Raw genomic sequence first — 21,137 nt, 5'->3', positions numbered from 1 at the left:
CAGTGTTTCGTTCCTTCTCTGTCCACACCCGGCAGCTGACTCATTGGTTCACTGGTCCCACCTTTAGCTACATCTTGTCCTCTGATTGGCTTGGTTCTTCAGTCAGCAGCCACTCACAGGGTGTTTACACAGCTGGGTAGCCAGTCATCAGCAAGGCTCATTCGTGTGTATGTGCATGCATGTGGAAGTTGGATAAACTCCAATACCACATCATATATCTCTTTACTGCCCCAATAACTCCCCCTCTTCCTTCCAACCTACACCTCCCACTCACCAAACTGCTGCATGCCCTCAGCTCCTCAGTTCTAAATCGTCCTCCTTCTCCTAATTCAACCTCTTAGATCCCACTACACAACTGTACTAAAAATCTCATTGCTTGGCTCCCTCACCCACCCTCAACCATGTCAGCACCTTACTTTGGTTCACCCTGACTCCCCCATTCTGTCTGAGTAATGTCTGTGTTTATTTTCTAAACGAAAGTCACCAATTATTTACTGTTTATTTTGAGGGTGCCATATTTCTTCGGTTTTAAAAGTCATATTCTGGTGTATGCAGAAAAGCAGGACAGACTGATGGCACTATTTAACGATGATTCGATGACGAATAACACACTGTACCTTGATCATTCTGGCTCTGTAGGTTTGTCATCATGCCATTTGGCTGTAAGTGCGATGGGGTCTCTGTGGGTTAGTCATATCACACTAAGACCCACTTTGTTTTTTCCTTTTTACACTGAGATTTTCTATGTAAAATACATGACAGTTCCAGATGCTAGATTAGACTTTCTTCTTTTCAGAGGTCCTTAAGCACAAAGATGAACTGAAAGGCAACTAGCTGGATTACTAATCATGGAAAAAACCTGCATCAGCACCCTCTCAAGTAGTCACCACATCGAATGGCAGCCCAGTAAACATCCTGCTCCAGCTTGGACTCTACAATCTTGCAACTTATTTCTGCCTGTTCAGTTAAAAATAAGAGTAACACAACATGAGCAATATGTTGGAAATAAGCTTAAAAACTAAGTTTCATTTGCTTTTCTGTGAACAGAAAGCAGTTTCTTTAACTGACAAAAAAATTAAATCACAAGTCCATCTTTTTTTTTTTGTTCCAAAGGTTTCAAGCAAATCTTTTGGCCCAGCCCAGCAGTTGCACCATCCTTAATGAGACAAAGAGGTTCCAGTCTCTGCCTGAGTAAGACCACCAAATTCCATACTTAGTTCACATGGATTAACAACTAAACCATGCCAAAGAGAGACTCCATCTGCTTAAGAAGCGTTGAAATTTCAGGAAACACATAGTATGTTGGATCTGTGTTATAGTTATTGCTTTCTGGTACCTATCACATAGTAAAATTTATGTACTGCTTTAAAAGTGCAGTTAAACTCTCTTTTATTGTTATAGTGACTACACAGTAAGTCACACTCATACATACTACTAGAATCCAGTAAATGAAAACCAAACATAACTCTTTCCAGAGTTTCTTAGGAAACAGAAAGGAACTACTTCATCAATCATCTTTAAACAATATGTTTATCGTATGTGCAGTTTCAAAATTATGTAGAAGAGTGATGCAATAGTTAAAGAGGGGCATTTTGGGAAAATTACAGGATTTAGAAAACCTTTCATTCCAGCTCAATATCCAGAGGTGGTAAATATACACAAACCTAAAGGTGCAAGCACTAGACAAAAATAATCTGCTACAAGTTGAAGTATCACTTAAATATTTTACTCAAGTGAAAGTACATGCTCTAAAATCTACTAAAAGTACAAAAGTAAAAGTTCTCCACTAAAATAATTCTGTAAACTTGTAAAACTTGGTGTTGTTAATATGTCCAACGCTAGTCTGGATTAGTGTGACAAATTCTCAAACATGAGAATTACTTCAAAAAAGTAGTAATAATTGTAACTGATAATACGTTATTTAAAAAGTAATAAAGGTCTAAATAAAGATAAATATATACCTCACTTACAGACCTTTGTTAAGGACAGCAGTTGGTAAAGATGGGGCTGATTTTAACCAATTAATGTACTGTAATCAGGATTTACTAGTTCTTAATGTTTTTTATAAGAATCTTAATGATCACATAGTAGCTTGTAACAAAAGCTGTAAAATACATTTTGTGGAGTAAAAGTACAATCTTTACCTATTATTTGTAGTGGAGTAGAAGTACAGTTAAAGTTACATAACATATTATATATATACTAAGTGTAAGCGCCTTTAAATTGTACTTAAGTTCAGTATTGAGTAAATGTGCGTAGTTACTTACCAACTTTGCTAATATCTGCAACTGCCACAACGCTTATGTTATTAAAGAAGCTTCATAGTTGCCCACAGTGCACAGGTGGCATGTGCTACACTCTCCTTTTTAAATGTACTCCTATGACCCCGCATGACAGGTTTGCTTCTTGACCACTGTTGTGTATCTCTGTAACTCTGTTTCAACATTAAATGGCTGCTTCATAATGATCTGTCAAAATGGCCTTCAGTAAAAGCTGCTGACCTGGGAGATCGTTGTGTCTTTCTTCATGTTTATATTTGTCATACTGTGTGTAATCTTCGAATGGCTCACTATTCAGGAGAGTTTCTTTCATCTACTTTTAGATGACTTTATAAGTGCTTTTCCAGCAATCAGTTCTAATGTACATTTCATCAGCAGTACTGGCCACCCACTTTTCTTTTACCCCCACCCATGGGTCTCATTCCTATACATGTACCTTCAGCTCTGCCATGCAGTTTGACAAGGTTGTCATAAAAATAGAATAATAAAATATTTAGCTGTGTCCTGGGTATTGTCCTGTAAAGCTACATGACTAAACATGAGATCAGTTTTTCCAGACCCGTAAGGTTTTTTTCCCCTCTTGGCTTATTTATTTTTCTGTGGTTTTGGGAGGTTGTAGCTGAAGGTCTGATGATATGCTGTGTGTGTTCCTGGCCTTACCCCTCCCCTCATTACTCTCCTCCACTCTCTGCTCCCCTCTCGATTTATATGCAAAAGGTATAGGGAGTGATACAAATACATTTTTTTGTATTAGGTTGTTGTTCCACAGTAAATCACTGTGTTCGTTTTCACATTCATGTCTATGCTCACATGCTTTGGCCTCATTCCTTATTAGCTTTGTCTCTGTGGATGAAGTTACTGTCATAATTGTTGCATTCTGTTAAGATTGAAAATGAGTAATCTTTTTTATCTTTTGTCCTTTCCCTGTGATATTTCCCTTGTGTTTTGGGTGTAGGAGTTATGGTTTGGTCGAAACACTGTCTAGACGCCTATGAGCCTCCCATTACCTCCTGATTACACTGAGCCCTATTAATCTCACTAGGCAGGCTGGCCAGGGCAAAGCACACGCAAAGACGCACACACACACACACACACACACACACACACACACACACACACACACACACACACACACACAGAGAGAGAGAGAGAAATGCATGCAGGCAGATTAAATATTCATGGAAACAAATATGGAAAAAATATGTGGAGAAGCAAGTTCCATGTTATTTGGGTACCAAAATGAAACATATAGTATAAGGGCATGATAGAGCACAGGATTTTAGCCGTACAATAAAAGAAAGAAAAGAAAGAATGCTAAAAATATTCTGATAAATACATTTATGCTTTTTGTGATTATGAAATAGGATGATGACAACTTTTTCCCCAAACAGTATGGTAGGCTAACTGACTGCTGTGGCTCAGTACTGTACAAATTTTATATTAGTATCAATTGTCTCATCTAACCACCAGGAAAAAATGGATTGCACATATTTCCAAAAATGCACACAATTGTTTCAACTTAAAAAACAACTTAGCAGAACTATTAGTACCTCAAACTTTCACGTGAGTTTTGCTAGTTCTGTTTTTCTACCACTGTCCACAGACGGACTATGACACAGACACATGAATCGTTCACATAATCAAACCCTTCATTGATCAGAGGACTTAGATGGAGGAAACACAATCCCATCCTATTATTTGTCCTTTTTCAGTCGGGAGTTTCATTTATCACGTCATTCACCGATAACTCCCAGACGTAGTCGAAAGATAATAGATGTGTGGTGTTGAACAAACACATATCTAAACACACAAGCCAAATCACGATTCCCTTGAGCAAAATGGTGTCACAGGAAACACTCGTCTGTCGTGGCCAGGGTTACTGAGGGCAGGCCAATGGGTGTCAGGTACCAAGGAAACAAACTAACTATGTGAATTTAGCTCACCAACCAATAGTAACGTATACTTTTGGGGTTAGTAGTGTGTGTGCATGTGTGCTTTACATGTTTTTATGTGTGTGGACAGTGATACCTTGATAGAGAGCTTAAGGGCTGAGCTCATCTGTGTGTGCGAGCTATTTGCCTACCTGAGGGAGCATAAAAACAGAGATGCAAAGCAGAGGTGCCAAAAACCTCTCAGAAATGACTTTCAAAATCCCATAAAGGGATTTCATAAATGTCAGTCGGCCTGTGAGAGATGGGCTTTGATACGACTCTCTCCTGCCTGGACTTTGTTCGAGGATATATGGCCACAGTTGCAGAGCTCTGACTGGTGGAACACTTAAGGTTTTATGACCTGCTGCCATTTGGAGCTTTGGGATATAGAGCAGAGTGCCGACCACATAACTAATTAGGCCTGGCCAGCAGGGGTGTGCAAAGATGGGGATTTGTGGATTGTGGGCTTGGGATGTGGTGTGTCTGCAGGAGTGAAACAGTGAGCGAGCCAGTGAGTGTGTGGCATTGGTCATTGTGTGTGTGTCCTGAATCTGGAGCATTGCGTCAGGGCAGCGTTTGTTCTCCATAAAGACTCTACGGACTCTTTCATGTAGAAGCCACCAGGCCTGGAAAGTTTGACACAGAAAATAGAGATGCATAGCCAACCTACACAAACACACACACGACACCAGTCCTATCAAGGCAGCAACAGGCACGCAAAGGTGTACGAAACGACAGTCTGGCCTGCTTAACAAAAACAACACTCCTCCTATTGTCTCATCTTTTAACCCTCCCCTTTCTTCTCTCCATCGGAGGATCATGAAGATAAATGACCACGCAGAGATATGAGAGTCCAATGGCAGGAGGGGGCGGGGTGTCAGAAGTGGAATGTGTGTGAACTAAGCACTGCCTCCTATAAATCAGGGAGACAAGTAGGAGGAGGAGGAGGAGAGGGAACGCAAGCTGGGGAAGGGGAGGAGTTAGCGTGAGGGAGCGACCGGCAAAATGGCAAGATAAATGAGTGGTGATGGAAGGAGGGGGACACAGGTGCAAGAGAGGTGCACACAGCTGGAAGTGAGCAAATGAGAGTGATAAAGGCAGAGGTCATGCCAGGACCTTTCCATTTCAGATCATTGTTTCTAAATATCTTTACCTTAAGATCACAAGTGTTTTGCGAATTTGTGCAGTTCACATAGAGGAGGTTGCGCAATTTGAGATCATTCAGCTCATTCTGGAAACACTAGGAGAAATTTGCAGTGACCATATGATTACAAGTACAATGGCTTGTGAAAAAAGCTTTAAAGTGAGGTAATATTCTTCTGGTGAAAGCATAAACTATGTGTAAAAAGAACGCCTGTGTTTATTTTATATGTGTGTGTTTTAGTGTGTAGTTCTACCTAAAACTGAGTTAAATTTCAGAGTCAGTTTAGTATTTAGTAACAAAAGTCACTTAGACTGGTTAAGAATCATTATAAAGAACAACTTTTAGGTTGCCAAAGCATAAACATTTGTTTTTAAATATTGTTCATTAAAATTATTGATAAAACTTAATCATTCATCGAAATAAAGGAATAGTTGTTTTTAGGAATAAATTGCTTTGTTGCTAAAAAAAACAAAAAACAAATAAGATGTTTGTGTCTTTATGGTCAAAATTTTAACAATGGTTTCTATAGGCACCCAGTAGATACTGAATGATGTTTCTGCTCCTAACCAAGACCTTTTGGTCAGAGTTTCACTCTTTCTGTTAAGCTAAGTCAACCAGCTGCTGATGATAGTTGATATGGCCTATACAGATGTGAAGGTGGTGGTATTGGGTTTGTGGTGATAAATATTAATTAGTGATAGTCAAAAGCTTAACCTACTATGCCACTGTGTCAAAATGTTCTTAATAGATTTTGTTCTGCAATAGTGGCATTTGCAACGTGTCCTTGTACGATAGCAGATATAGCTCATATCAAGAGCACAGATGCTGATCATTTATCTGGCTATCTTTGCAACAGTAGTTATATTTTTCTTTGAGATTTTAAAAAGAAAGAAAAAAATTATGTAAGCCATGTAAATTGGAGTTCTCATCTATCCTCTTAGACAGCTCGTGATAAGCTCTCAAACTATTAGCACCTCACAGCTAATTAGACTCTCCACTGAAAAGGGGGGGGGGGGGGGGGTCGTGTGTGGAACTGGGGGGTAAAGACAACACAAAGATCTTTAGGTCGTCTCTCAGCACTTTATCACTTGACGTGCACTGGTCAGCATTCAAATGTTTTTTCTGGAAGGGAACTTGTCATAAACAACAGGAAATGTTGTTAGTAATAGAAGTAATAAAGAATTTTTCTACACAAATTAAAGCCATGTTATAATCTCCCTAACATTTGTCCCCACAGGCACTTTTGTATCTCTGAATATACAATATCATTAAAAATAAAGAAATGGCATCCATGGAAACATATAAAACTGTGGAGCTTTTCGATTGAGGCCAAAAGACCCTTTATGTGACAACTGTCCATGCAGTACTGATGTTCTCCATCCCAAAAGCCACAAGAGGTTAAACAACAAATTTTGAACTGAGTTTAGTCTCAGTCTTCAGTTTTCTTGCATTAGTTACATGAGACTTTTGACCCATTTTACTTTACACCGTCAAAGCAAAAATGAGCCGTGGTTACTTTAATGTCTACAGACAACAAAGTTCAACTGAATTTTTGTGTCTATGTAAGAAGCTATTCTGCTCCCCCATCAGGCAGTCGGGGGGAATTGCCATCCAATGAGGGGTGACGTTCCAAGCCTGCATCTATCCTCTCATGGGCTTTGACAAGTTTTGACAGCAAGTCTGAACTTCGGTTTACATGATACTGATGCAGCTTAGAGGAACCCACCATTGGGGGAGATACTGCTCACTAAAATCTGTGCTGAACTGTTAAGGCTTGGCTGTGTGTATACCACCAGTCTTTCACTTGGTTGGTATTAATTGCAGTTAGTTTACCAATTAACCTGGTTTCCAAACTGGACATGATCCGTTCTGCAGACAAACTTTTTAGTGTCACTTTTCCTCTTCTTCTTAGACTTTGGTGGTGCAAGATCTTTATTAAAACCAGATATATCATCACAACCAGTGTCATGTTTCCTCTTTGTGCTTGGCTTGTCACTGACGTAGCCGCTTATGTCGCTCCCGTGAACTGCCATGGCAGACACCTCAATCTCTTCCTCCTCGTCTTTCAAATATTTCTCCTTTTTCTTTTTCTTCTTCTTCTTCTTTTTATCCCCAGCTTCACTGCTATTGGCCTCATCCGTTATTCCATTTAGCTCTAGTGTTGTGTTGCTGTCATTTTGGCATGAGGGCATTACCTCTTCTTCTCTCTCCCCTACGTTGACTTTGTTTTTTTTCTTTTTCTTCATTTTCTTGGGAGTTTCTTCAGGAGACTCCTCTGCGGTTTCTGGGGTGGGTTCTGTATCTGGTGCATCTGGCAGGTCTCCAGGAATACTGGACTCTGAACTCTCCCCCATAGCCATCAGCTCCTGAACCCTGAGACACACAAAACCAAAAACACAATAATGAATACAAGGCAAAACATATTTTAAAAAACTGATCTTATCACTTATAAAACAGTCAGTCAACATTGCACACTTGCCTGGTCCTCTCCAGGCGTCCTCGGATTAACAGAACTCCAGCTGTGTCTGCATCGAGAGCAGTCACCTCGAACTCCAGCTCTGCTCCAGCCCTTAGCCCTGAATCCCTCCAGGTTGCCACAGAGACCAGGTTAGGTTTCGGGATGCTGGCATTGAAACAACCGTGCACCAGGCAGCCCACATGACTTACCCCTAGTTTATTCACCTTACCCTAAAAATAGAAACGCAGTGGAAATCAACAGTGAACAAAGAATTATTCCGTTCGCATATGAGTAAAATAACAAGTGAACAAAGTTTTCTGCTGGTCTATTTTTACCAGTACTGTGGGAGTTTTATCCAACACTGATTTACTTTAACTTATCTTGGGGTTATAAAGGTAACACATTAGCACAGCAACACACTGACATAAATTACAGGACTACGGAGACGGAGAATGGCGCCTCAAACAAATTATTGAAAAAGTAAATCTCACCAATAGTCGCTGTCCCTTTTTGGGCTGGAAGACAATAAAGTTGGCCTCTATGTCCATGTGGATGTAGCCGTTGTCATCATAAATGTCTCCGTGCTGGCTCACTATTTTGATGTTGTCGTAGGCTAAAGGTACTCCTCTCAGACTGCAGTGCATGGGACAAGAGGAGTACATTTGTGTGTGATAAAAGCAGATCAATTTAGTACAGCATTAAAATTATAGCATTTCACTATTGCATGACATATTTGTGTTTTTTCCCCTGGATGAGCAGTTCTCTATGCTGCCTCTCCTTTCCCGACGCACTGCATATTATCCAACTCTCCCCTCTTTACCCACTGCTTGATAAACTAAAACGAATGTACACCCAATGCCCACCTAATCTGGTAAACAGAGGAAGGAGGAGGGCCCAGGACCACCAGACTACTGGTAGTCCAGTAAGTCCAAGTACAGTAAGTTTCCCATTTCTTTATTTCACAGCTATAACAAAACAACTAAATTATGTCAACGGTATTAATAATACGTCTGCTCATGTATTCGAAGTTGGGTTTGAAAACAGGAATTTTGCTGTTGCCGCGCTCAGACCAACATAGATGAAACACAAAGCTGATAGACTTGTCTCAGATAAAAGAAACTCAGGTATCCGGTGTTGTTACCTCTGGGAAAACTTGAGCAGCTCGGCGTCCAGCTCCTCCTGTATCCCAGTCCTCTTCTTTTTCAGATACAACGGCGGCAGGGCGACGTGCCTGCGGTGCGTGTTCAGGACCAGACACGAGTAGGGCGCTGACAGAAGCGCGGAAGCGGCGGCGAACGACGGGATCGAGCTCGGGACCAGGCCCGCATCCTTGCTCTGTCCGGGGGGCACGCCGGCTGGATCGGCATGGGTTCCAGCTTCAGGGATTTCACCAGAGATTTTCACATGTTTTGGGTCATCTTCAGCATGCTCTAAGTTTGCCATGCTGCTTGGAAAGACCGGAAGAGCAACAACAAGCGATTTCCGCTTTGAGGAAGGAGCAAGGTCCTTCAAACTCCGTCAAACTTGAAAACGTGTTTATGTTGCCTCCTACTAGCCAGGAGGAGGTACTGCAGGTCGGAAGAACACTACATTGGGAGTCAGGTGTCAAAAGATGCACCCATTTGTCGTTGTGAGATCAACGTAGGGTTTTTAGAAATAAAACAACACATTTCTTGACTTAAAAAATAATTTATTAATTACATTATTAATCTGAAAAAAAATACAATCATCTAATAAATTATAAGTCTCACAAAATTGAAAAATTCAAGTAAATAACTTGTACTTTGCATAGTGTTCAGGGATGTGTTAGAGTAGCCTAAATGTTATGTTAAGGCTACACACACATTTGCCCCTAAGAGCCAAAGTGAGATTATCAGCCAGCAAAAGCCCAAGATTTATTGTACGGTTGTGATCATTTCATTAGTGGTAACGTTGTTTGGGTGTATTTATATATGTCCTATGTAGGCACAACATCGACTGACATGAAAACAGCCTTTAAGATGGGTCTTGTAATATTTCATAATTTTTGCCAAATGCACAGAGGTTAAGCGCAATGAGAAATTCATGGGGAATCCTTTTCCCCATGAATCCTGTTAGGAGGTTCCCTAACAGGATCATATAGTCCTACAGGGTACCGTTTAGTCGGTCATTTACTCCTGTAAAACAGCAAAACCAGCAACAAAAAGCTTCTCATATTGGTTCGATTTCACCAAATGGGTTCAAAATGCATCTGTCCTCCTACTGACATCGCTGTAAATAATGCATTTCTTCACCAGCATGCCCTTTGTTATATAACCTGCAAGTTGAGCACTTACTAGCCTGGCAAGAATGCTTTAAAGCTGTTGATCCAATAACAGACATTCATTGATTCTGTATCGTGTTCTCACCTGCAATGACACATTCAGATCATCAGGGTGACCCAAAATGTCAATTAGTGCAACTGTAGTGTGTACCCACACACACACACACACGTGCGTGCACACACACAAACCCACACAGACACATGACCATTGCAGGTCTGCTGCTCTCCTGGGTGTCGTAGCCATCTCCCGCCTATTGTCACTATGATAAATAGTGATGTGCCTTCTTAGTCAGCAAGCAATCCCAATGGCTTTTGCCTGCTGTGGGCCCTATTTCACACACACACACACACACACGTCAGATGCTATCTGGAGTTTGCATACACGATAAGAAGCCACTGAGCAGCATGAAATTGTCGGAGCAATTTTAAATCCTTATTATAGCTGTGTCTGTCTACATGAGATATTTTAGCTGTTCAGGCTATTTCTTTATTTCTTTATTTTTTTTACTTTGTGAAAAACTTTATACTTCCAGTTTTGAGAGGTGCTGTTAAAAAAAAGCATTTATTTCATCCCTTAACTTTACCACATGTAACCCTGAGAACAAGTATAGTTTGCCACTGTGTTAAACTGGTCATACAGGAGTGCACTGACTTATTAAATCCTGCTTGTGCTGACAGTGTGACATGCAAGCTATCAGTGTGTTGGAAGATTACCTACATGCATTAATGTAACTGTAACGCTGTAGCCTGGTTTCTACCTGAGAAATAATTTATGACAATTGCATACTGGTAGAAACATGCATATACTTCCTAACATTGGATGCAAACAAATACACACAACACAACCATTTCACTTTAAAAAAGTAAGGTCTTCAGTGTGATTAGATAGGTGTCATTTGCATATATTAGGATCATGACACTAAAATCATCTTATTTCATGTGTGCTAATTGCTACAATTAAAAATATTAGCCTACATTCCACCTGAAATAATCCATACCAGCATCACTCAGACTTATACTTTAATTGAATTAACTTTTATAAGAGGCATTTATGAAAATATGTTTAATTTATAGATACGATTCGATTTCTGGTATACAAGCATGGATATACAGTATACTACATTGTGCATCATTGTATTTTCATGTCAAAGCAATCCATTATTAGTCAATTTACTGTATCTCAATATCTGCATTCCATAAACCTAAGACAAGGACACTGAGACTGAAATAGCTGTAGTTCTTCGAAACAAGTTAAATCAGCTTCATGCTTTGTGCTCATCACTTTGAGGCATCTGGCTGGATAAAATCTACGTATCCTTCCTGCTCATTAGATCAAAGGTCAAATGCTGTCACCTGAATTGTTACCCAAATGACAGCTCTCAATCCCGACTTTGGTTTGAGTTGAACAGAATGGGTTTGAACCTGTGTTTGCATACATTTTCATGCCGTCCTCTTGCTGTCAAATTGTCTTTCTTACTCCAGAGGCAGACAAATGGGTCTCCCAATGAGAAACTCCCTGCAGTAAAGATATGGTTACTGTGTATGTCGCAGGATATGTAGAAGAAGAATATGCTGCATGTTATCAGCAAGCAATTCATTGCTACTGTCTCTGTTTCAGTGTATGCAGTTTGCATCTGGTGATAGTCATCATGGTGATGCTGCAGTGTGTCCGTTGTAGGAGACCTGAGGAATGCCGTTACTGGAGTTGTCCAGGATCTCCTGTTTAGGGGACATACAAGAACACTTGATAACTTGACATATACTGTGTATCCATACAACCATAAGCTTAGCCACTTATCCTGTTGAGGGACACGGGGGGGTGGATCCTGTCAGAGGTGTCACTGGGATGGAGGCACGATGCAACACCCTGCCTCAGTCGATCTACCACAGTGCCACATACAGAGATAGACAACCACACTCACAGTCAAACCTAAGGGCAATTTAGAGTCACCAATTAATGTAACTACATGTCTGAGATTGTGTGAGAGGAACCCACACAATCATGGGGAGAATATGAAAACTCCACACAGAAAGACCAACAACCTTGAGTTGCAGGTGAGTTGTTAGCATATTATCCTACCTTCTCAGTCATCTCATGTGAGTGGTGCAATGAATGCTCTCTCTCCAGGAACATCCTCTGCTGCTCAGAGCTGGCCAGGCGACAGGTCAACCAAGTGGATAAGGTACAGGACGAGATCCCTGGACATGATGGGAAAAGGGAAACAAGCTGAGGAAGTCATGTAGGAATTGGAAAGCAATTTTAAAGCTGTCGTGGGTTGTCCCACCTTTAGCATTTCATAGTTTTTTAAGGTGGCAGAGTAGTAAAGGAAACTGAAGAAAAGCCTTTGTTAAACTTTGCACTTTGGGGCTGACATTTGACCTAAGGAAATAGTCATTTGTGGTGTCTGTATGGTCATTTATTGAAAATACATTGTATGGCCAAAAAAAAAAAAGTCACCACCTGGATTTATCTAAGCAAATACATAAGAGCCTTTCATTAGATAATTACTGCAGAGATTAGTGAAAACGTTTGGCACCAAAGAGTCCAGACCTTAACTCCCATTGAGAATCTTTGGGATGCGCTCGAGAAGACGTGAAAAGGGTCCGAAGATCTGGGGGAAAAATTAATGCAGCTCTGGATGGAAATAAATACTGTGCACTAGCATAAGCTCATCAAAATGATGCTGTGCTGAATGAGTGCTTCAATCAAAGCTAAAGTTGGTCCAGCGGAAGATTACAATGACTTTTGTTTTGACCAGGCAATGCACGAATGATTTAGTAGATCCACTGATGATTTAGTTGTTCTTCAAAATAGACCAGTAGGTCTCACATAGTGTGAGAGGATGTACAAACTCATAAAAATTATTTTTTTGTTATATTTTGTTGCATTTCAGCAGGATTTCTTGTGTTGTGCAAATTTTTGTTTACCCAGACATGCCAGAGTCATAGCAGCCAGATGAATTGAGCGCATCGATTCTGGTCGCTTGTTCAATGCTCTCACAAACTGGAAGTTAAGGATCCCAGCAATCAGGCCACAGATGCAGCACGCTGAAAACAGGATCATCTGGAGGACAGGAAGGATGAAGGGAATGGTTTATATTAATGCAAATGGCAGAATTGATATTCCATCAACAAAATTGTAAACAAACTGACAAAATGTGATGCGATACAAACCACCATTGAGCTTCAATCTCCATCATTCTACTGTTTTGGATGATAGCTGCTGTGATGAGCAACACGACTCAGTCCAAATAAATCTCATTTCCTATTAGAAAATTGGATCGCTCTCAAAGCACACGGTCTCTTCCAGAAATATTGCTCAGCTTATAAATATGCTTGCATCACTCACTTGCTGTATTTGTGCCTGAGCGTGTGTCTGAATCATGTGTTAGAGGGTTGGTGAGATTTTGCTTTCACATTGTAGGAATTACATACTTAGAATCATTCTCAGCAGCTGGAAAAGTCGAGCATGAGTGTATGAGAATCTGATTGTTCGATTGCAGGTCTGCTACTTTGCTGTCAAATTAATAAAATTCAATCCATTCAATTCTACTGATTCAGATTGTGTATGCACGTGTGTTTGTGTCTGGAGTGCAGGTTCTCTTTCATTGCTCCCTGTACAGATGCCTTTAGTGCCTTTAACCGCATGGAAAAGGGCATCTCCAATTTCAGTCATTATCCGGTGAAGTGTGGAAAGTGGCTGGCAGGAGTCTGGAGCCAAACCAACCTAATGCAATCATCACCCCACAGGCAGTCAAGGAGTGAGGGGATGGAAGGAGATGAGGAGAGGATAATTGAGAGAGTCAACGCATCAAAACTGGGGGAATGAGATTGAGCAGAGAAGGTAGAGGGAAAAATGGAAAGGCATGATGTTGACAATAGGTTGGGATGGAGTGAGACACAGGGAGAGGACGGTTGATGTCTCTGTTACTGCAGAATGTGCAGACACTGATCCATCATTAGTGCTCGCCCCGAAGGAGACAGAAAGAGTTATAGAGAAACATGAGGACTCAGAGTTACTGAAAGACTTTTAGGCGATCAGTGAGCAAAACAGATGGGAAGAGCGACAGAAAGAAAAGAGGACAGGTGACGACTGCTTGTCTCCTCTAGTTTCCTCACATGTCTCTTTCACTGTCACTCCTACACAGTGTGCACCTGCTCAGAGGACAATAGCACTCACAGACAGACAGGTTTGGATGTTTAGACTTAATGTGTATGTTGTAAAAATTCATTTTATATTACATACATATATTTGCATCCACCAGATCGTATACAATACAGCGCACTTCTGAGTGAACGAGTGTTGATTGATTTATATGGTTGCAACAACATATAACACAGCATTTTGATTCCGTTTGAAAACTATTTGGCGTTAATAAATCACATTTAAAAGAAAAACACATAGGTTTTTCGGACTTTTAAGTCCTTTTTTTTATCTTCAAGCCTTGTTATAATTTTTTTTTAATATTTTACCTGTTCTTTAAAGCATGAAATATTGAAGGAATGGCTACTGTCGTTATAAAGTTAGCTTAGCACAAACACTGGAAACGTGTAACTTGGCTTTGGTTAAAAAATGCTAATAAAAACCCCCTTTAAATAAAACAGTTGTTTATTTATGTGCTATAGCATATTATTGAGTGCAACATTGAGACACTTATTGATTGATTTTGTCCCACTCCCCTGTGTTTCATCTAACTCTTTGTCAAAAAGCATTTAACAGTTTTTATTTTAATGTTACTTATCCTTTGATTAAAACACTGACCAAGTGTGGCATCAATGTAGAGCAGTAGAAACATGCATAGGAAGAGACCACGATCTATTTATACTAAATATATAGAAGTACTTACAACAAGACCTGTCCTCTTTCGAGCACATAGCACTCCACACATCCCACAGACCAGAAACTGAAAAGAGAGAATGATAAATTAGTAAATGTTGCAGAAGTTCTGGGTTCCATTGCCACTGGAAAAATTATTGGCAAAGAAAACATGAATGTTATCAATTTGGTCTTTTTCTCATCTGTGTCTTGGCAACAGGAAGGGTGAAAGTAATTCTTATGCGTAGCTATTCGGATGCAATTGTCCCCTTCTAAAAATAGAGGGTATCATTTTGGGCTTCGAGCAGGAAGTGGTGTTGTCCTGGATGTCAGTGATTCAGAATGAACTGGAACAGCATGATGGTGTATTATGCAGGCAGAGAGCACTCACAAGTGGGATGCCACAATGAGCTGAGAGCTGTATTGTTTTGTTGAAAGGTATTGGAAGCAGTAGTTTGTGTGTGTGTGTGTGGGGGGGGGGTAGTAGGTGTGTGATGGATGGATGTAATGTTTCTCCTTGGCTTCATCTCATTTTTCAGTTATAGTAACAGTCATAGTCTTATATAGTAACTCATAGTCAAATATAGAACTAACTTAAAATCCCCATTTTTAAAGTAACACAAAGAAATTACCGTTCTTTCTGCAGGGCAGGAATGAGTCTTAATGACTTCCCTATCCTAACAGAAGATCTAACACTTAGGGCATCATGAGATGGAGGTGGCTCACTCCACAGCCTGTGAGGTTAAACACACGTGTCACACTGCAAACGGCTTTATACAGATCACGGTGGGAACACACAGTCCACATGTATTTGACCTCACACAATACTGTATGTACTATCATAACGTTTTTCTTCTTTTTGTTACTACACACATTCAAAGTTTGAATGTGAAGCTTTTTTTATGCTCCAAGCCTTACAAACAATAGGAAAGAAGTATTTCTCTATAATCTCAATATAAACACAACTAAAAGACAGATTGTTTCACCAGAAGGTACAGTAGTCACAGTCAAAGAATTGATTTGAGGTTCTATCAGCTATCAGAAACTCCACTTTCACAAGCAAAATAAAGACATTTGAGACTAGAAACAGCACTGTGATAGTAGGACATTCATGCAGATGAATGAGAGGACAATAGTGCAGAGCTTTGACCCTCCTATGCATTGAGCCACAATTCAAGCATGAATTAATAAAACAGATGATGGTTTGCAGGAATGTCCTGATCACTCACTTTGAAGCTGTCCACTACAACCACAGTGTGACCTGTGGCCACTGAGAAGCTCCACCGAGCAGCAGCAGCTGGGATTAAGGGCTTTGCTAATGGGTACCACAGTGATGTTAATGAGAAAGCGGCAAGTACTGTTTTGTTCACTTGCCTCAACCAAATTTAGTTCTGTCAACCTGGGCACAAGTTCACGTGTCCAACATTCAGGCCACCACTTTCCCAACATAAAGCTAAATGCACCTTAAATATTTAGTTGCATTACAGGTATTCATTCGGGAAGGATGTTGTGGAGGAATGAGCCACAACTTCCAGTTAGTGATTAATATTAGATAAACAACCAGCAGCATGAACGCAAATCGATTTAATACCCCAGTATTTCTTCTTAAATCCCTTAATGATCCGCTCACAATGAAATGTTCATGATATAGCTTAAGAGAGAATTTAATCTTAACTCATGTAAAAGTCCTGTATCAGAAATATTTTTAAGAAAATGTATTATGTCAGTAGCATATTACGCGTTTACAAGAAAAGTTTTAAAATAGAGATGTTTTTAAACATAACTCGTACATGTAGACGCCTCTTCAGTCACAATCACGATGAAAAAACAATTAACCTAAATTCAAAGCCAATACATTATCATGCTTTACCCTTTAAATATGCGTTATTTTTGTCATACTTACATACATGCAGCTTATATTCTGAATGTATGTCACAATATTCCTTATACATGAGAATAAGTGAAAAGCCTAAATATTCTCCCTTAGTTTTAGTTGTGATGTAACTTGTCCTTTCTGGAAATATAAGGGAAAGTAGTGACAACAGTTTCCAGGACGTACGCAGAGTCCGCTCCAGACCGGAGACGCGTCGCCCTGCTGGGGCTTGTGCTGGCCCCGGACCCAGCTAATGCCGACGGCTCCCAGGACGATGCTCGCCACACCCAGGCCCACCTCCACCAAGGACAGCAGGAGCAGGCTCCACAGGATCTTGCGGCTGGAGCACATCCTACCCCGGGCATCTCTCCAGCTCCAGCAGGAGGAGGCGGACAAGAGGCGAGAGAGGAATCCGCGCAGTTGCTCCGACGGCGGCCCGGCTCTACTCTTTCATGCCAGGCTGAAAAGGAAAGGATGTTCTAACAACCGGGTCCAAAAAGAGCAAAAAGAAAATGTCAAACAGAACTTGTCAAACTGTTAAGACGCTAAGGCAGGAAAACAGCAGTGGTTGTGGTTGGATAATGCAAAGAGACAGCGCTCCGGTTAAGTTCCTCCGCTGGGTGAACGGTGTGTGTGACGCCCGCCGCTGTCCAGGGTACTTAAGCAGCGCGCGCACGCACACACACACACACACACTCACACACACACACACGGCATGCACTGGACTGCACTCCCATACGCGCACATCAAGCAGGACCTTATAGCCAAGAGACTATACCGAGGCTGCTCAGACCACGAGTCTTTGCCTTCACCTTCATGGACACATTCAAACACTGACGACAGGTCGAGACTGGACTATATTATTCAGGACAGCTGACACCTGTAGTAGCTGGGTTGCTGGAAATAAAGAGATCTAACCCAGAGTTACTTCTTGTACAACAATGGAAGTCATTTCCATTTATTCCATTTCCCATTTGCTAAAACTGAAACCATATGACATCTGAAAGATAATTGCTGACAAAACATTTCTCCAGCAATTTATTGGCATGTTGTCTGTTTAAAATATTCAATATAGTTATCAGACAGAGTTTTTGTTATACTCAAAAGCAGAAAGGTGAGTGTGTATTGACTTACAGGATCAATAGGTCAGTATGCCCCATCTACACATTAGCCCAAACAATATAGTCCTGTATCAGATTGGAAAGACTTGCTCATATATCTTGATTGTGATGCGTTATACCCCAAACCTAAGTTAACAATGAAAGTACTTGTTTGGTCCAGTGAATGGGAAGAATTGTCTGGTGAATGCACACCAAAAGTAAATGGTCTGCATTTACTGTAAATTGCACTATAGAACTGTAGTAATAGCAATTTGTATGTTTGCTGGTTGGTACAAGTTCAACCCAAAATGAAAGGACAGATGTTTACATGCAGAATAATGGACAAGTGAAGGTCAAACTTTTGGGATTCAAACAAACTTCACTGACAACTATTAGAAGAAAAATCATCCTATGCAAAGCAGACTGAGAGACACTCCAGGTCAAAAAATAGATCTTTCTGCAAAGGAAGATCATCTAAATCATTACTCATCGTAATTGTCTGCAACAAACAACATAAAGATATAACATTTTATAAATCCTTTATAAAATTATACAATTTTTTTAAAAGCTTCTTGTATTTCATACAAGTAAAATCAAATTGGAAAAGTATAACTGTATAATATGTTTTTGTTATATGTGTGATACATATGATTGCACACAGTACAGGAGTTGAAAACTATTCCATGGCTGCTTCTGTTCTAAACATACAGGTGGTTAATTGTGTGATTTAGAGCTACTTGTCTTCAGTAAATGTGTCTTATCCTTACATGCACACTGAATTCACTCTGTACATTTCCTTTTAATGTTCACATACTATCTCATCTCATTTTCCTACAGTAATATCTAATCAGTTGGGCAAAACCACATAATTACTACGAATCAAAGAGTATATGTTGAATAAAGCTCCCCATAGACAGCATGCCCTTTTTAAGGAAAGTTAAACATTCAATAATCCCACATACATGAGCTTTGAATCTAATCCACACCATTGTACTGAGCCTGTAGCCTGTAGATGTTTTTAACTGATCAATGGTCAATAGAGTCAGTGCAGAGTAAAAGCAGCTACTACAGGATACAGAATTATTGAGTGTGTTACTGTAAGCTCTACTGTTTTAGAGATGCGTTTCTGCTCGGAGCTCAGCACCACTTTAAGGATGTTTTAAAAAAGCTGAAATCTTGTGAAGAACTGCTGTGACACTGAACTCAACACAATGCTCTGCAGTAGCAATGCTTGTATGCATACAATTATTCTAAAGTATTATCAAACACACACACAACATATACATTCATCATACATTCATCTATATTTATACCTTACTGGATGTCAGACGAGTTCATTGCATGAAATATGTCAATTATAGTGGAATTCCTAGAGATAAAGCATTCAATCATACTACAAATTAAAATCTTTAAATACATATATATAGCGTACTCTTAAATTTTTAAAATAAGCTGCATTTATTTCCACTCTATAAACACACAGCTGGACAATGAGCTAATTGTTCACACACAGCAGTAAGTGATGCATTTGTTGGAAACTGTGAGCCAAAATTCATGATAATGAAGGAACATGCCACCCAGTATAGTGATGAATAAGTTTGGACAAAAATTGAGCTCTAGAGAAACAAAAATTGTGTCAATATTTGGACAATTGCTTTATTGCTGGATTTGTTTTTAATTTTTAATTTGGCAAATAGAAAATCATCTATTAATATTTTTGCAGCCTTTAAAAATTCTCACTGAGAGATTGTCGTAGGTTGAGTCCAGATGTGGCATGTGACAAAGACCTCTCTTTCATATTTTGTGGGACATTTGGTTACATAACAGTGTTTTAGAGCAGCAGCTGCAGTAAAAAGTTGCTGTTGACTTGACCCAGTGGACGTTTATTTGTCTGGATAAGATGTAGCTTTTGGCTCTTTGCCTGAACTGTACAGCAGCTTCTGATCAATGACAGGGTTGATGACACTGGATTTCTGCTTCTCTCCTTTATTCTATCTGCCATTCACTTCAACAGACACCAGTCCCTGCAGCATCTTAGTGCACTGTTTTTGTTGTCTTAACCCTAAACAGCACAATTTTAATCATTCATATTATGGTGGGTTTTCTGTAGCTTTCCTTTGCTGTTTGCTGCAGCGAGTTAAAAATAAAAAATGCTTAATGTCAGATTCTCTGGCCCCCTAATGATCTCAGTGACAACAGCTCCAGGTGGCTGAGTGTGATTGCATGCATGTGTGTGTACAGTAAATTTGTCAGAATATATAAATAAGACTGTGCTAACGTGTAATTTTTACCATCAATCTCTACTTGTCACAACTTATTTATTGTGTGTGTTTTCAGGGTGCAAGTACATTTGTGTGTTAGTGTATCTAATGACTCTTGTCAGCGAGTCACATTCACTAAGGTTTAAGTGCAGATTAAAGGAATGGGTTCATTCACCAGTTTTTATGAATATTTATTTGGAAATATAGAAAAGCTGAAAAAGAAAAACACTATTACAAACATATTTATATTTGTCTAGGGAAAATCCATTGTTTTACATATTGTTTTGACTCATTTTAGGTTCACTTGAGTTATCTGTGGAAGATTAAATTTGAACTGATTACATAGAAATTTGGCTGATGTTTGATTTCTTGTCCAAAATTAAATGAAAAATCCATACCACTATCACCTACAGCCTAGACAAGGATGGTTTAGCTTATAATAAATACCGTAAGCACAGGTAAACAGCTAGTGTGCCATTCAACACTTTGGCCGAGTCAACAAAGACATAAGGATGTTGTGCTGAAGTGTGTTGTGTCCATAAATCTGTGGACAGCCGATCCACATTGTAATGTAAATAAAGGAAAACAACATTTCAAAACACGTCACATTCAATCCTTTAACATCAACTCTCAGATGAATGGAAGGATAGAGCCAAGTTGTATGCATTGATTTACTGCATGGTTTGTGTATTCAACTCTCACTCCAGCTAATTTGTTAAATTAGCTATTATCACTGACAGGACTGAAGTGTGTGTCACACAGGAAGCATCTTGCTCTTTACTGAGGGCCCTAGCTACTATTTTTAGAACTGTCTTTAGTTCTGTTTAGCTGTTGACATCTTCCTGTTGCGCTCCACGTTAAGAGAGGTGGAAAGAAATTATTGAAATTGTCATGTTAAACTGTGGATAATCATTGCTATCCTCCTATAATCATTCCTGTACTCTACACATACACTGCACAGCATTATTATAAG

General features: G+C 39.8%; 2 protein-coding genes across 3 annotated transcripts; both read right to left on the bottom strand.

The window, feature by feature from the left end:
- Positions 1-6,420: 6,420 nt before the first annotated feature.
- On the bottom strand, positions 6,421-9,293 carry polr1f (RNA polymerase I subunit F). The gene is made up of 4 exons (XM_067503257.1): positions 8,954-9,293; positions 8,304-8,445; positions 7,834-8,042; positions 6,421-7,727 (listed from the first exon to the last, which is right to left on the bottom strand). The coding sequence occupies exons 1-4, from the start codon at positions 9,253-9,255 to the stop codon at positions 7,184-7,186; spliced, it is 1,197 nt and encodes a 398-aa protein (XP_067359358.1). The 5' UTR covers positions 9,256-9,293; the 3' UTR covers positions 6,421-7,183.
- A 317-nt stretch (positions 9,294-9,610) lies between these two features.
- LOC137126989 (transmembrane protein 196) lies at positions 9,611-17,651 on the bottom strand. 2 transcript variants are annotated; one of them, XM_067503235.1, is made up of 5 exons: positions 16,990-17,651; positions 14,962-15,018; positions 13,043-13,178; positions 12,195-12,313; positions 9,611-11,833 (listed from the first exon to the last, which is right to left on the bottom strand). In XM_067503235.1, exons 1-5 carry the CDS (start codon positions 17,152-17,154, stop codon positions 11,762-11,764), a joined length of 549 nt encoding a protein of 182 aa, XP_067359336.1. In that variant the 5' UTR covers positions 17,155-17,651; the 3' UTR covers positions 9,611-11,761. The 2 variants fall into 2 exon arrangements, with proteins under 2 accessions (XP_067359336.1, XP_067359343.1); XM_067503242.1 differs by lacking the exon at positions 9,611-11,833 and adding an exon at positions 11,847-11,995.
- Positions 17,652-21,137: the final 3,486 nt, after the last annotated feature.

This window comes from Channa argus, chromosome 1, assembly GCF_033026475.1.
Source record: "Channa argus isolate prfri chromosome 1, Channa argus male v1.0, whole genome shotgun sequence".
Lineage (NCBI taxonomy): Eukaryota > Metazoa > Chordata > Actinopteri > Anabantiformes > Channidae > Channa > Channa argus.
This window is presented reverse-complemented; position numbering and strand designations above follow the sequence as displayed.

Bases quoted from the DNA above. Each gene is read 5' to 3' on its own strand.
- LOC137126989 (XM_067503235.1), bottom strand. From the start codon at position 17,154: ATGTGCTCCAGCCGCAAGATCCTGTGGAGCCTGCTCCTGCTGTCCTTG. The intron at 15,019-16,989 runs GTACGTCCTGGA...CTCTCTTTTCAG, and splicing joins CGGTCTGGAGCGGACTCTGC to TTTCTGGTCTGTGGGATGTG. The intron at 11,834-12,194 runs GTAGGATAATAT...TCCCCTAAACAG, and splicing joins CACATGAGATGACTGAGAAG to GAGATCCTGGACAACTCCAG.
- polr1f (XM_067503257.1), bottom strand. From the start codon at position 9,255: ATGGCAAACTTAGAGCATGCTGAAGATGACCCAAAACATGTGAAAATC. The intron at 8,043-8,303 runs GTGAGATTTACT...TTCTATTTTTAG, and splicing joins AAAAGGGACAGCGACTATTG to GGTAAGGTGAATAAACTAGG. The intron at 7,728-7,833 runs GCAAGTGTGCAA...TGTGTGTCTCAG, and splicing joins GGACGCCTGGAGAGGACCAG to GGTTCAGGAGCTGATGGCTA.